Source organism: Microchirus variegatus, assembly GCF_963457635.1.
Source record: "Microchirus variegatus genome assembly, chromosome: 2".
Lineage (NCBI taxonomy): Eukaryota > Metazoa > Chordata > Actinopteri > Pleuronectiformes > Soleidae > Microchirus > Microchirus variegatus.
This window is the reverse complement of record NC_139803.1, coordinates 40,250,720-40,267,413: the sequence shown is the minus strand read 5'-3', so window position 1 is coordinate 40,267,413 and position 16,694 is coordinate 40,250,720. Positions and strand designations below refer to the sequence as shown.

General features: G+C 40.3%; 1 protein-coding gene across 1 annotated transcript in view; it reads right to left on the bottom strand.

The window, feature by feature from the left end:
* The window catches only part of mllt3 (MLLT3 super elongation complex subunit), a gene marked incomplete at its 3' end in the record, with an annotated part of 52,313 nt that overhangs the window by 12,976 nt on the left and 22,643 nt on the right, over window positions 1-16,694 (bottom strand). Inside the window, exons 2-6 of the mRNA XM_083903502.1 lie at window positions 15,005-15,087; window positions 12,053-12,196; window positions 7,582-7,620; window positions 6,105-6,233; window positions 1,615-2,193 (exon numbers count right to left, since the gene is read on the bottom strand). Coding sequence (XP_083759628.1) covers window positions 1,615-2,193; window positions 6,105-6,233; window positions 7,582-7,620; window positions 12,053-12,196; window positions 15,005-15,087 — 974 coding nt within the window. The remainder of the gene's footprint in view (window positions 1-1,614; window positions 2,194-6,104; window positions 6,234-7,581; window positions 7,621-12,052; window positions 12,197-15,004; window positions 15,088-16,694) is intronic.

Genomic DNA, 16,694 nt, shown 5'->3' with positions numbered 1-16,694 from the left:
CTGCTATGTTTTGCAGAAATCACTACAAATATAATTTATAACACAAACGCTAAGAAGCAACTAAACACTAGGACTCTTTGAATGTAAAATCGTGCACCAACAGCCATGCAAATCCTTCACAATAAAAGCCTTTGTTGACAAAAGTAAGTGGATTCAGAAGACAGTATTGTGTTCGCTAATCTGATTATGTCGGTGTCTAAATGGAAAACCAAGACACTCCACACTGCTCACACACAAGCACTATATCACTACGTGTTATTACAATAAATATAACCATTAATCACTAATTCTGGAATTGTTATTTTAATTCCGACTGTGCAAAACTGTCTTTTTACACCTCCGCTAATGAGGAAACCAAATATTAAACAGTCTAAAAGACATTTCAGCACAAACCCCTCTCCATTACATACTTGGGTCAGGTCTAAACCTACATTATGCAGGTGACAACTCACTCACTCAGAAACCAGGGTTTTCATGCTAACAACAGCCAGCATGCTATGCTAAGCTATGCTATGCTATGCTTCTCTTGCTTATTCATGTCATCACCTTCCCTCCACCTCCACCTCCACATTTCCTCCTCTCTGCCGTTTCTGGCACCGGCGTTCACTGGAAAACACTGAGATCAAACACGTGGTCACATGAGAGTGGGCCGCTCTGTGTGTCGGTGCTCGGGGGGCCACCGGGGGGCCACCGGGGGGCCACCGGGGTTGCTAGCCTGGGGAGAATCAAACACCTGGCATTTGTCACCCCACATCCCCTTTACAAGCACCCCCCACCCTGGTCGCTGTATGAGAAAAACTTAAAAGGCACCTTCGGATTCTGTCAGTGCTAAGTATAATTTTCTTCCCCCCCCCCCGCTTGCCTAAAGATGCACAAAGACCGAACACTTTATACAAGCACTGGGAATAGGAATGAAAACACGACCGCATAAAAGAAAACTGCTCCGAGCACGGGGATTTAGACCTTTCTTTGACAGACGCTCACCCCCTTTTCTCGTCTTTTAAAAGCTAAAAGGATTAAAGGGGAACTTGCTTCCATTCACTGCCATGTCTCCCCTTTCTCCTCAGGTGTTGTAAAACCATAAATCTTCCTCGTCCTTACTCTTCTTGGCTTTAAAGCAGCCCCTTCTTCATGGGGGAGGTTCTCTGCGAATGTCAGGCTATTCACGAAACAGAACACTGTGGAGATCACATTTACTCTGACTTTCACTTTTACATTTATATTTAAATAGGCAAAAAAAAAAAAAAAAAAAAAATGCTAATCTGCGCGCGTAAAATAATCGACAAAACAAAAACAAGACGTCACTTCCTCTTTGGCCACCCAGACGACGGCAACAGAACTCCCACCAGGTTTATTGGTTCCCACCCCTTCTTGCAGTTTTCCCTGCCCGGCCCCCTGGAGTCCACCAGAGCACCATTAAAGACCATTCTCTCCCCGCAGGTCATTTGATTTTATGGTCCTTCCACACCGAGGAAGAACTGACCACCAACAAACCATCCCCCGGTTTAAGAAGTCTTACCAATCCCAGTGCAACATTTATACCAGTAAAAGTGAAAACTTAAACCTCCACAACCTCATACGTTGGCTCAAGAATCCAAATATTATCCTACTTACATCTGACTTGTTGGACTGGTCCTCCATATCGGAGTCATTAGGATCCACGAGGTCCTGGAACGGAGGAAGCGTCGGCACCTTCTTGCGCTCGGCGTCCTCCACTTCCGACCGCGCCTTGATCGTTCGCGTCGCTTGCGACCTGTCCTTCAAAAGTTTCTTATCCGGAAGCGGCGCGTCGGGAACCGACGTCTGCTTCCCCGACGGATCCGCAAATCCCTTTTTACGTTTTTTGGCCATATGATCGTCAGCGTCAAGCGCCGACAGACGTTTGTTTATTACCCCCGACCCGTGCGTGATACCCTCAGTCCGATGCTCCTTGGACAAAGACTTGGGTTCCTTGAAGCCCATCTTAGGATCTCTAAGTGGCTGGTTCTCTTTGGGTTTCCTGGAAGGTTCTTTGGGGGCTTTGCTGGTCTCCCAGCCAGAGTCTCTGAAGGCACTTTTGGGCTCTTTCAAGTCTTTCGGAGGCTTGTCCTTGTGGTCCTTGGATGGTTTGTACAGTTTGGAGAAGCTGCTGCTGTTGGTGCTGGTGGTCGTGGCAGTGGTGAGGAGCGTCGTCCCACTTCCTTTGGAGCCGTCCTGCGGATTAAAGACAACAAATGATTACGATGCTTTGGAATAAAGGAACTTTACCACGATTTTGGCTTCTCGCGATCATAAAAACATTAGAATCGAAGAAAAACGATTAATGCGCCGCAAGGCGGCGTGTATGTAAATCCCTATGCTAGAAAAACACCTTGAATGCACCAGTGTTACTGCAGCTGCAAGTGACGTGTGTGGATCAATAATGAGGAGAGAACGTGGAAACACGACAGAAAGGCAGCCTTTGGTTGAGAAGAAATGTAGGACAACATCTACATCTTTCTGCAGTGCTTTCAAACGCGTGCTCTTCATATTACTGATCCACGCATGTCACTCGCTAAAGGCCACATTACTGCAGCGGCAGCGGCACGTAACTGGTGCGTTCAAGGTGGTTTTCTAGCGTAGGAATTTACATACACGATCAACAACAAAGGGCTTGTGAAGCTTGTGAACATTTTTTTCATAAATAAAATATATCCACTGGACACACAAGTCCTCTGAGGCTGGAAGTTTGTGTAAAACACTTTGCTCCGCTGTGCAGCCACTCTTCCTCCCTCGCCTGCACTCTCGTATTTCACAGGGACAAGGGGGAGCTACGGTGGAGCTCTGAAGTACTCTGCCTGGCGGGGTGGCAACATTCACGGTGAAATGCTCGATATGTCGTCATTCCGCGGGAGGTTTAAACATCGCGTGTTTTATCTCCTATACTAGCACTAAGTGGAACCACTAAAACATGACTGAGTCTTGTTTTTTCACATTTTGGGGACTGGTATGGCCCCTTGAGTCCCAAATATCAGTACTAAAATGATTAAAAAGTTGATTTTGCACAATATGGGCCCTTTAATAAACAGACTGCTCCAGTTCGACAGTAGGTGCGCTTAAGGAGCAAACGGTTAGCTAATGGAGCTAACTGGTAAACGGTGCCTGGACTCCAGTGCCTTGGCACGTAAACATGACGTCACACGCATCTTTTTCCGGTCAGTCGTCATGGAAACGCGTCATGAGTTAACTTTGACGCCGCTAACACCTATGGACTTTGCCTTACGATCATTCCCTGCTCCAAAGCGACACAAACTTCAGTTTCCAGTCAGAAAAGGTTCCAGCTGCTGGTTCCAGGTGCAGGTTCTAGGTTTTAAACAACAAAGCGTACAGGCGGCTTAGATTCCTCAGTTTCCTCCCGACAGACTGAATCATGACGCAGTGGACTGTGCAAGTCGAGTCACGCGCGCGAATAAACGCAGACCAATTCTCGCCAACATTTAAGGGCGTTCAGGCAGAATTACTCCGACTCATCCGAGGCTACAGAGGGGGATTATGGCTGGAAGGAAGAAGGAAATCCCACTAAAAGTTCAACGGGCAAACATAATAGAGCAGCTGACGGCTGGTGTACGACGACGGAACAACTGTTTAGGGCAGTTCTCCGCTCTCGTTAGTTGGCGGAGTGTGGAAATACTTCATATGCCATCCTTCAAAAGTCTGGGCTCACTTAATGTCCTAATTCTTTGAAGGAAAAGCACTTTTTTCCCCAATGAATATAACATTAAATGAATCAGAAATACACTCTATACATTGTTCATGTGGTAAACGACTATTCTAGCTGGTACATATGTGTATAGAGGCCCATTTCCAGTGTTCTAATGGTACATTGGGTTTTCTAATCGTGTTAGAAGGCTATTGGATGATTAAAAATCTCATATTTTCTATTCCTTTTGCAACTCTTTTGATGAATAAGTGTGAGTTTTAAAGGAAAACCACAAAAAAAATGGTCCAGGTGAGCCCAAACTTTTGAACGGTAGTGTATATGAATGACGTTAATGCCATTTTTTCTTCTAATACCGTGATAGTGACTGTTTTCTTCTCTTTAAGGAATATACGACAGTGAAATGAGCAAAAACCAGGCCATGAGGTCAAAGGAAGATGAAGAGAAAGCACACACACACACGCCACCCTGCAGTTTGGCATTACCGTCGGTGAAAAGAGGTCCTTTCTTAACCCAATCTAAAGGCTTAAAGAGGAACCTTTAAAAAGTGGAGCGAAGGGCAAAAGAGGAAGTGCATTCGTTCTAACGACGATGAGGGGGGGGGGGGGGGGGGGGGGCATTTGTCCCGAGGTCTCACCTCAAGGTCCTCTTGTCAATATTTCATCAACGCCGTAAAGCCATTAAAGCAGTCTAGACGACGGGGGTGTGTTCCAACTCTGTGTCCGAGCGCCACTAAAAAAAAAAAAACCTTTTCATTTCTGTCTATCTGCTGCCGACCCCGCGACCTCGGGATGTAAAGCTGCCAAGCTCGCTCTAACCTCCTGAAGCCATTTCCCTACATAAAACTGCTTTAGTGCTGTGGATGTGACGCACACACACGCACGCACACACACACACACACACACAGAGAGAGTTGAAGACGTCACTGCAGCGGCACAAACCTTTCAGCGCCGTGACACTGGCAGGTTAACAGGTGACCCGGACTCGTGTCATAATAATAATAATATACTGGTTTAAAGCAGGTTATAAACACAAACAGCTCTTTGAGGAATCATCTTATGTAATCTCCATGTTATTCTATAATAATGAACAGGATCGGCAGTTTAAATTTACGACAATTTAAAAGCACCCTACGTAATTTAACACCGGTCCCTTCTGTGATGAATACGCTACTTGTAATTATGTTAAAATGAGTGTATAATCGTCTTGGAATAAAGAAATAAAGTAAATAAAGTTTGTGAATTTGAAAAAATATACATTCAAGACCCTTGAAAGTTTTTGAAAATGGCCCTAAATAGACATGGGGTATTTAGGTTACTGTATACATGTTTGTTATCTTTTACTATCTTATTATATTTTATTTAAAATGTACCAAAAACACCAAGTCAGATTTCATGTATGTGTAAACGTAGTTGACTTGATTCTGATTCTTGTTTGATACGACGCCACCTACTGTTTCACGTAAATATAAGTATATAATTGTGTAATTTATAACTCAGTGTTTCATAAAACAAAATAAATTGAATATTTGTCATATTTAGGACATTTTTAAGACCATCGAAATTTTTAACCCAACAAATCTGAAACGATTGAATTCCTGAAAGCTTCCTTATCACTATCCAATTACTGCATTTAGACACCAGTTGTTTTTCTAGTACATTTAGAAAATAGCTGCTGCAACAACAACAAAGTCTGACTCAGTTCAATGTAGACATTTTCAAAAAGTCCCAAGGATTCCAACGTATTGACGATTTCTAATTACGCAAAACAAAGGAGAAGTGAGTTGTTGCATTTACAGGAAAATGCTGCGATTGTGAGAAGAAAAATCAGTTGAAATGGTGATTTTAGCCTCGCAGCGGCTAAATACGCTCAATTCATGAAGTGTTTACGCTAAAACTTTGGCTCCGAATCTGAATAATTGACTTATGTGTAAAACAGGCCACGGATTAATGGAGAGAAAAGTAGGACCTTTAGTCAAATAGTTTATGATTCATTATAAAAAATATAAATAATAATGTGTTCTATTAGAGGAGCAGGAGGAGGAGCTGTGTGTGTGTGTGTGTGTGTGTGTGTGTGTGTGTGTGTGTGTGTGTGTGTGTGTGCGTGTGTGTGTGTGTGTGTGTGTGTGTGTGACCTCCTGTTCCCCTGGTAATCCATCACACACACTGTGTTTAGACTGGAAACTGTTTCCATGTGAAATGGGCCTCTTCTGACCCGGCTCTTAAATGACACCATTTAAAAAAAATAATAACAACAACAATAATAACAATAAAAAAAGGGTCTAAATATATCACATAAAGGAAATAATGTGTTTGTGTTGATGCGTGAAGTTGTTTATACCAGATTTTAGTCCAGAATATCAACAGCGTGAGCTTTTAACTTCAATTTGAAAAAGCCTGAAGAAACCTGGAAAAAACCTGACACTGACCTTTGACCCGAGGAAGCTTTTACTCTTCTTGGGGTCAGAGAAGGAGGACGTCAGCGAGCTGTTGGGGAGCGTGGGCAGCTTCAGGTGCTGGCCGAACAGCGAGGTGGAGCCTTCCTGCATTACCATCACCTGCCAGAGGAGACAGCCACGGAAACAACAGGATCAGAGACTTTCACTTTTTTTACGCTTTTATCAGCTTTAAATAATCGTATTAAAAGGAGAATATGACTTGGAAAATTCAGTGTGTTGAAAAAAGGATTTGTTGTGCGCGTTTCCATGACGACTGACCGGAAAAAGACGCCCGATTGTTAAAATGAGTCTCTAAAGTAACGCTAAACTTTAAAAGCAGAGGCACACATACGCAGTACACAGGTACGCTGGTTATTTGTGGCGCTGCTCGTTTCGTTTGATAAACAGACCGCTCCAGTTCGACTGTAGGCGCGCTAACGGCTAATGCAGCTAACGGAGCTAAGTGGTAAACGGTGCCTGGACTCCGGTGTCGCGGCACGTAAACACGATGTCACACGTGTCTTTTTTCGGTCAGTTGTCATGGAAATGAGTCGTGCGTTAACGTGCGTTAATGTGCGTTAGCCTAAAATCGAATTTCTCACAGTTAGATTCACCCGGATAATGTGATTAAGAGTCGAGCTACGACCTAAACTTGGTAGAAGAAGTTGGTACAAAGAAGACAACTGTGACAAAAACATGGCAACATTTAGTTTTTTTTGGACCGACGAGGAGACCAATTTCATGCTCCATCAGCTTAAATAATGAGATATTTCTAAATTAACCCTCAGAATTTAGGCTGCTTTTTTTCCTTGTCACCGTGTTAAAACACATGAATTTGTGACTGAATTTGTGAAATTTGGAACAAAAATAAAGGAAAAACATTCTATTTTGTGACTTCTGCACAATTATCACTAGTCCCGGTTAATTAAATAAAGAAAAGTAATCATAACTTTGACTCAACAACACACATTTTTACGTGACCTATAAGCATTCACACACCCAGGATGTCCATATAAGGAGTTGTGTATTATTCAAATGGCAATTTACAAAGATTAATAGTTCTTAATAGTTAATAATATGGTACAAATGTTTGAAATTGTGCACCACACATCAACAAATAGCCGCATGCTTCACCGTCTAACACTAACAAGCCTAAAGGGGGCGCTGTGTTCACTCCAGTTGTAGAGTGCTTGTATACAGGGTGATAAATCCCACTGTACGCCGTCTCCTCAGCATGTATTCTGAGAAAACTCGTCTTTGTTTTTGCTGGAACATCATGAGTCATGACGAGGCTGTGGAACAATGGTCCAGAATACGCTAAGTTCAGACAAACACAGCTGCCTCAGTGACGGTAAATGTCCCAGACAAAATATGAAACCACTGGTACTGCGTTAACATGAGCAGCTGAAGGCTGTGTCATCTTTACACAAAAGAACCCATGACTACAAACACATGATGGAAATCTTACTTTTGAGTCTTCTGAGCTGCGTTTGTGAGGATCCCGTTGCTGTGAAAAACAATGACACACAGAGAGAGATATGTTCATTATCGATGATTTAATTCAATAAAAAAAAAGAACATCAGGTGACAGAAGTTCAAAAAACCACACTAATATGCTAATTAGGAACGTAAAGGCTAAAATAATACAAACACTGTGCAACCTCATTAGGCACAACGCAAATGTTCCTAATGTTTTTTTGAAGAAAGTCAGCTCACTGTCAAAGTGCATCAGAGCAAATGGATAATTTCCTGAATTTCAAAAATTCATTAAAATTATTTCTTAAGAGGTTTGCAAATATTTTCAACTGGTCCTTGTTCAGGGCGATGCCGACTATTATGATGGTAAATTTCAAGTCATTCCGAGATACTTTTTGTTTTTAAGAAGAAAGTCAGCTCACTGTCAAAGTGCATCAGGGCAAATGGATAATATCCTGAATTTCAAAAATTAACTAAAATTATTACTTATAAGATTTAAAAATATATTCGACAGATCCTTGTTCAGGGCGATGCCGACTATTATGAGGGTAAATTTCAAGTCATTCTGAGATACTTTTTTTTTTTTTGTAGAAAGTCAGCTCACTGTCAAAGTGCATCAGAGCAAATGGATAATATCCTGAATTTCCAAAATTAATTAAAATGATTCCTTATAAGATTTAAAAATATATTCGACAGATCCTTGATCAGGGCGATGCTGATTATTATGATGGTAAATTTCAAGTCATTCCAAGATACTTTTTGTTTTTGAGAAGAAAGTCAGCTCACTGTCAAAGTGCATCAGAGCAAATTGATAATATCCTGAATTTCAAAAATTCATTAAAATTATTCCTTAAGAGGTTTGCAAATATTTTCGACGGATCCTTGTTCAGGGTGATGCTGACTATTATGATGGTAAATTTCAAGTCATTCCGAGATACTTTTTGTTTTTGCTGACGAGCCGCTGCCTGCCTGGCGCAGCATAAATCAGTGAAAATTAAAATTCCTCCAAAAAATTCGAAAATCAAGGATGCACACCATCGGGTCATGCTCAACCCATATCCAAAGTCTTAGGGCAATCTGACAAATGGTCAGCGAGATATGCCTGTCACAGACAGACACAACTTTCTTTTTGATAGATGGGCTTTGGTGTATCGGAATCAGCGGATTTGCAAAGCAACAAAAACAGTTTCAGGATGGTCAAGGTGGTCTGACAGCGAGATAAAGTGGCGGACGTACTCTCAGGAGACCTTAGACTAAAGATGATAAAGACTTTTTATGATAAGCTCTTTAATAAGTGGTTAAAAACTGTTTTTTCATCATTTCCAAGTCTGTGAAACACCGATCAACACTTTCTGACATTTTATGGACCAAATTATTCCTCGATTAATCGAGAAAATAATCGATTTGTCAGTTGCTGTTAGTTTCCATGGCCTTACACGGACAGATTAGCTAAAAAACACACATGAACTATTATCGAATGTGATCGTTCTGCTGACAAAAGGAGACATGAGGCTAAGACAGAGGGCGCAAGGCAAAGTAAATAGAGAGCACTTAGCCGCGGCTATAAAACCCTCCAGACTACGGGGGGGTGGGGGGGGGGGTGTTCCTCCTCTGGCCGAGAGCCAACGTACTGATTACAGCCGACAGCGGAGGAAGCAGCTGAAGGTAAACCGATGCCAATTTATCACGAGCGAAACGAGCGGCGAGAGTCGAGGGGTCAGCTGATTTACAGCGATGCGCTGCCGCCGTTCAGTCAAGACCTTTTTTTTTTTGTCGCATTGTGTCGGCGAAGACGGCGACTCTGACGAGAGCAGATAAGACGGGGGCTGGTTAGGTTACGTCGCTAACGCTAACGCTAACAGGAGTGACATTTGGCATATGCGGTCACGTTTTCCCCCCTTTTTCTCTACATCTGCTGCTGATCCAAACAAAAGGCGGCTCCTTCCTCCTTTCATGCCTGAAAGAATCAAATGTGGCACAGCGACTTCCTTTACCCCCCCCCCCCCCTCCCCTGACAAGTTTTTAATGAATAATTAACTTTATGTCGTCATTAAATCTCACAATAACACACCAGAGCTAGCTATAGCGCTCTGCATTCAGAGCCCCCCGAAGTGTTTTGATTCCTCAAAACTCAGAAAAACCTAATAAAAAAAACATCAATGAGCCTCGCTGCACTATTTTGACTTCATCCCACATACACCACCACCACACTGCTGCTGCTGCTGCTGCTGCTGCTGCTGCTGCTGCTGCTGCTGCTGCTGCTGCTGCTGCCAGAAATAATTACTGAATAAGCACTGAATGTGGATTTTTCTGTTTTCTATTACTGGACCTTGTTTTTAAGACGGTGGAGGGAAAAGAAGAAAAATAATGTTTTTCCTCAACCCTGTGTTTTTATTAAAGGGAAGATCAATGGCTTTGTGGATAATACAGCGATTTCCACCGGGATTAATAGTCAAATATAATATTTAGTATTTTTCTTGAACTCTTGAAATCTTAAAACTGTGCCTATAAAAGCCACCATTTCCCCTCAGTGGTTTCTAAAACCCTTTTTTTATGAACCCATATATATATTATCCTCAGTAGAAGTCAGGGAAGTTTACAGACACAGACTTGAAGTGAGGCTGTTTGAGATACTGACCCCCCCGCCCCCCCCTTCACTTGACACCAGGTAACAGATTAAAGCCACTTAACAAACAGTTCACTAATAAAAGTCTCCTCCAGCTTTATTACGCCGTTACACGGCCGTTTACGACCAGAAAATTAACTTTGTGTCGCTTTGTAAACTCCCCTGCACCAAATCCCATACAGAAAACTAGCGATTTTACATCACGACACGCTGCGGTTGTTGATCCACAAAAATGTGCTGTATTTTCATAAGATTAGCTACTAAACAAACTTTTTTTTAATTTTATGTAGTTTTGTATTCTACAAATAACGACTTAAACAAACATTTACGTAGAATTTTCTAAGAAAATTTCACAGTTGTATTTCCTAAAAAAAATTTACGTAGCTTTTATTTTCTAAGAAATTTATGTTTCAGACATTCTTAGAATATAAAACGAGGTAAAATTTTGTTTAAGAATAATGTCTGAAACTAAATTTTACGTGGTTTTATTTTCTAAGAAAATTTTACGTAGTTTTATATTCTAAGAATAACGACTTAAACAAAAATTTACGTAGGTTTATTTTCTAAGAATAGCGACTTAAAATACGTCGTTTTATTTTCTAAGAAAATTTCACAGTTTTATTTTCTAAGAAAATTTTACGTAGTTTTATATTCTAAGAATAACGACTTAAACAAAAATTTACGTAGGTTTATTTTCTAAGAATAGCGACTTACAATACGTCGTTTTATTTTCTAAGAAAATTTCACAGTTTTATTTTCTAAGAAAATTTTACGTAGTTTTTATTTTCTAAGAAAATTTTGTTTCAGACATTCTCATAATATAAAACTAGGTAAAATTTTGTTTAGGAATAATGTCTGAAATTTTACGTAGTATTATTTTCTAAGAATAACGACTTAGAAAATAAAACCACGTAAAATTTAATTTCAGACATTATTCTTACTTTGTAAAATGTTGTGCAAGAATAATGTGTGAAACTAAATTTTACGTCGTTTTATATTCTAAGAATAACGACTTAAACAAAAATGTACGTAGGTTTATTTTCTAAGAATAGCGACTTACAATACGTCGTTTTATTTTCTAAGAAAATTTCACAGTTTTATTTTCTAAGAAAATTTTACGTAGTTTTTATTTTCTAAGAAAATTTTGTTTCAGACATTCTCATAATATAAAACCACGTAAAATTTAGTTTCAGACATTATTCTTACTTTGTAAAATGTTGTGCAAGAATAATGTGTGAAACTAAATTTTACGTCGTTTTATTTTCTAAGAATAACGACTTAAACACAATTATACGTAGACTTAAACTTAAACTTCATTAATAAAAGTCTCCTTCAGCTTTATTTCGCCGTTACGCGGCCGTTTAGGACCAGAGAATTAAGTTTGTGTAAAAAGTCTCTCTGATGTTGAGAGAATGAAGTGAAGATAATAATCAGACATAGATTGAATCAGGTGAACCTTTTGTTGAGCGGTTTTCCCCCCCACGTTTTCACCGAGAGAGAAAGAGAGAGAGAATCCGCTCGTCTCATGCGGGTTCTCGCATCAAACCGACTCGGTTGAACGAACCTGAACTCGGAACTGTCAGGTATCACTTTCCGGGTATTTAAACTCAGCGACCACCAGGGTTTAAAACAGACGGCAGCAGATCTATTCATACATAAATGTAAACTGGAGAGCGTTTCTGTAAAATAGAGCTCTGACCTCCAGCACCTGGCACAACTGAGATAAAAGCCCTTTTTCTTCCTTGCAAACGTGTCTGTGCTGCATTAAGAAATGTCACTCACACCTAACCCCCCCCCCCCCCCCCCCCCCCCCCCGGGCCCCCCACACCACACCTACCCCTCCGGCTTTCAGCAGCTTCCTACGAAACTCCTCCGTCGGGTTGTTGAAGGTGAGCTTCTCGCAGCGGAGGTGGTTGACGGGCGGGTGGCCGTCCAGGTGCAGGAACAGGTCGTAGTCAAAGCGCACTTTCTTCGGTTCTTCCTGAGGAAAAAGTGGTGATTCACCCAGAAGAGGAAGAGGAAGACGGAGAGAGAGAGACAGAGACAGACAGAGATAGAGAGAGAGAGAGAGAGAGAGGAGATCAAATTCAGTTTATAAAAAGGTGTTTTTCACACTCGACAACCACAGTGTTCCTTCCTGATGATCGCCGTCATAGAAACTTCATCTTCTGCTTCTCCGAGGTGACTCACAAACACTTGATAAATGAACACGAGCAGAGATGAAGGTCGTGTGGATTAACCAGAGTCTGAAGATACTGAGGGAAAAACAGTGACTCTCTCAGGTGCTCGTGCATTTTCAGTCAATGCTCTGCACATTTTCACGGAATAAAGGTCGTTTTGTGCACATGAATTCTCCTTTACTGGTTTGAAATGTACTTTATCATCCAAAGAAAAAAATATTAACGGATTATTAATCGTCTACTAAAAGAAACACCATCAAATTTTGATAATTAATTGATCCGTTTGGGTGGATTTTTGTCAATAAAAAGACTATTTCCTGACTTCTTTGTTGTTTTTCACCATTTTGTGACATTTAAAGGTGCATTGTGTAATAAATCTAAAGCAACTGGCCGTAAAAATCCTCCTAATGTGTCACAGAGACTCAGGAATAATGTTCATATAACAAACTGAACTCACCAACAACAACAGTACAGACAAAATATTTGCATTAAAAAAAAATATTTTGCAGACTGCAAATCACGTTTATGTTTATGTGCATGTGGCGCCACCTACCGCCGTCTACCAATCATTGCAGTCGGTAGAGTCTCAGCTGCTGTTACGTCTGAGCTACAATGGCGGAGAAAACGAAACCTCTGTATTTTGAATTTGAGTGTAGTAACCATTTTTGGCCACATTCTTACATATGGCGCCTTTAATAGACCAAACATCCAAAAGGAAAAACATTAACTGCTTATTAATCATCTACTGAAAGAAACACCATCAAACTTTGATAATCAATTGATCCGTTTGGGTGGATTTTTGTCAATAAAAAGACTATTTCCTGACTTCTTTGTTGCTCAATGAGACATTTTGTGACATTTAATTTAATAGACCCAACAATACATTGGTTAACTGCAGAATAAAGAGAATTATTAGCGGCAGCACTGTTATCAGCTGCAGAGAACAGTCATCAATGCAAATGATCAGTTTCTGACACAAAGAGCAGAGTCTGCTGACTCTATGCTATGATTAGACTCATATCTGCACACAGCTGTTTACAAGTAAACGTGTGAACGTGCTTTGAAACGCTCTCATTTTGTTCGTAAAAAAAAAGAAGAAGTTTAAATCCGTGTTTAAATAAAGCAAATAAACACGATATAGTGCCGAGAACATTCAACACCCAGAAGTAATAAAAACAGAGACGACTCTGAAGGCTTTATATAGTCTCTCATGATATACTCTGTGATATTGCACGCACTTATTTGATAAACATGAGAAGACCGGAGCGCTTCAGACTCTGAGTCCATTTCATTTCCCCATATTCATATACATTTATTAATATCTTTCTGTTCTTAGGGACGTACCATATAGGTTAGATCACCTGAAATGACTCAAACGGCTGAATAGGCGGCTTCCTCCTTAACGTCAAAACTTGCGTCCTCTAGAACTATTTTTTTTTTTAATGTTTATTTAGAAAAGTATATCTACAGCTGCTGTGACATGAATATGAAAAATGTGATTAAACGCCCTCTGCAGTTGGGGTTATCGGCAAAAAGTCCAATATCGTGCATCTCTAGTCTTTTGGTCCATTAGAAAACCTCTAAATCAAAACATTCTTAATATGTATGATTTTGTCCACATGTCAAAATGAAGAGGGGAAAAAATATTTAAAAACATGGCAAATATAAGTGGATACCAGTGTGACTGAAAGCTGGTATTTTCACCCCCCTTTCACCACAACCGGTCGAGGCAGATGGCCGCACATCTTTGAGTCTGGTTCTGAACTGCTGGGTTTCTCGTCTCTCTATAATACCGTAAAGGTTTCTATCTTTACTATGCACATACTTCAAATGTCACCTTTTGTCCACAAACCAAAATGAATCAGTTTAAAAAAAAAAAAAAGACACGCGTGACGTCATGTTTAAAATGAGTCTCTAAAGTAACGCTAAACTTTAAAAACAGAGGCTAACATACGCAGTACACAAGTACGCTGGTTATTTGTAGCGCTGCTCTTTTTGTTTAATAAACAGACCGCCCCCAGTTCCACTGTGGGCGCGCTAACGGCGCTAAAAGGAGCTAATGCAGCTAACGGAGCTAACTGGTAAACGGTGCCTGGACTCCGGTGTCATTGCACAGCACTAGCCTAAAGGGGAAATTAGCTTCTACTCCTCACAAGATTTACTCATCTTTAAACACTTTCCTGAGTGGTTAATGGAACTTTTTTAAATTATATTCCAAATTTAGAGGTAAAAAAAATACTTAAAAACATGTATTTTCACCCTTTCACCACAACCGGTCGAGGCAGATGACCGCACATCTTTGAGTCTGGTTCTGAACTGTTGGGTTTCTCTTCTCTCTATAAAACTATTCTATGTTACAGTGCCTTGAGATAATGTTTGTTGTGATTTGGCGCCATACAGATTAAATGTAATTGAATTGCTTTTCACTACAGTTTTTCACCCATTCACGACGCAAACAGCCCTTTCACATACAGTGCATCTTCTATGACAAATCCCAAGGACACAAACCCACAACCTTCAAGTTGAAAAACCACTTTTTATACAAAGTCTGTGATATAAAAACAAGGAGAAAGAAGTTATGAAAACACACACAAACACTAAAAACATACCTTGTTTTTGAAGTAGACTTCAATAGGCAAGATGAAGCCGGCGTATCCGCACTCCTCCACTTTGTACGGCGGATCCTTGCACACTGAAAAAGGGAGAGAGAGGAAGTTTGTGGCGTTAAAAAAAAAGGGGAGTCGTTGACCTTCAGCACAAGGTGACTGAGCTGTGAAAAGAGAGTTTGTGCACAAAGACGAATCGCCTTCACCACATCACTGCTGTGTGGGAGGCTGCTGGAGGACAAACCATTATTATAATTATCATTATCACATTCTCAGATGGTTTTAACAAGGGAAACAACAGTCACTTATAACTGTGTGTGAACACTTAACGGTTTTCTTTGCCTTTAAAAGTCTCTTAAGTATCAGTCAATATACCATTTCCATTGGAAATGACGATGCTCTCGAATGTTTTTGTCCAAAAACCAAAATGATTCAGTTTTTAATGATTTCGTCGTTTATGCGGAGCAAAGAAACCAGGAAACATTCACATTTCAGAAGCTGAAACAATCGGAAAACATCGGAAATCGCACGTAAACGCATGACGCGTTTCTATGACGACTGAAAAAGACATATGTGATGTTATATTTACGTGTCGCGACCTCCGTTAGCTTCATTAGCTTGTTTAGCGCCGCTCGCAATGTTACAAATAACCGGCGTACCCGTGTACTGCGTATGCGTGCTTCTGTTTTTAAAGTTTAGCGTTACTTTAGAGACTCATTTCATTACAAATCGGGAGTCGTCATGGAAACGCGCCGTGCGTTAACGTTGACGCCGTTAACCGCCGATAACGCGCCCAGCACTTGAAAAAAAGCTTCAAACCGATTAAGCGATGACCGAAATAGTTGACGATTAACTTAGTAATTGTATTAATTGAGTAACTAGTGAAAACGGCCACTTTATCTCACCATTTGACAACATTTTTAAACTGGAAAATTAAGTTTTATTTTGCTTCCCATCTCCTGCACCAGACTCCATAGAGAAAATGACCAATTTTACATGATTCCAAACAGGTTCTGGGTCTAAAACGGCCTCCAATGACAGGATCCAATGTTTTCACACTGTGATTAGAGCTGCAACTAACAATTACTTTCATACATTGATGAATTAATTTCGATTAATTGAGTAATTGTTTGGTGCATAAAATGTCAGAATATTCAAAAACCAGTCATTTTGACCAAAAAAAGAAATATTCACATTTAAGAAGCTAAAAATCTGTTTTAATTCTTCAAACAGTTGCCACTATATGTACGATTTGATTTATTATCACTTAATTGTGTAATTGTTTCAGCCCTAATTGTGATACTTCTGTTTGAAGTCACAAATGAGGCAGCAGTAAACCAGAAACTCCTGTGCCTTAATGAGCTACACAACACAACACATACAACAAACTGCTGTTGGGTAAAGTGGCAAAAATATTCTCAGAATAGAAAAAAAAAAAAAAAGACGCTGAATAAATGTCAGTACCGAACACAGCCACATCACAACAACAACAACAACAAAAAAAAACCTGAATTATCCCCTTTTTACTCGGAGCTCCATTCTCCCGAGATCTCATTAAACCCCGTCTCCGTTGCGTCTGCTCAGGTATCGATACACAACAACAAAAAAAAAGAAAAGAAAAAACTGCCGTAAATTAGAAACCAGAGCCTTTTTTTAAAAAAAACAAAAAAAAACGTATAATTCCAGCCAGCTG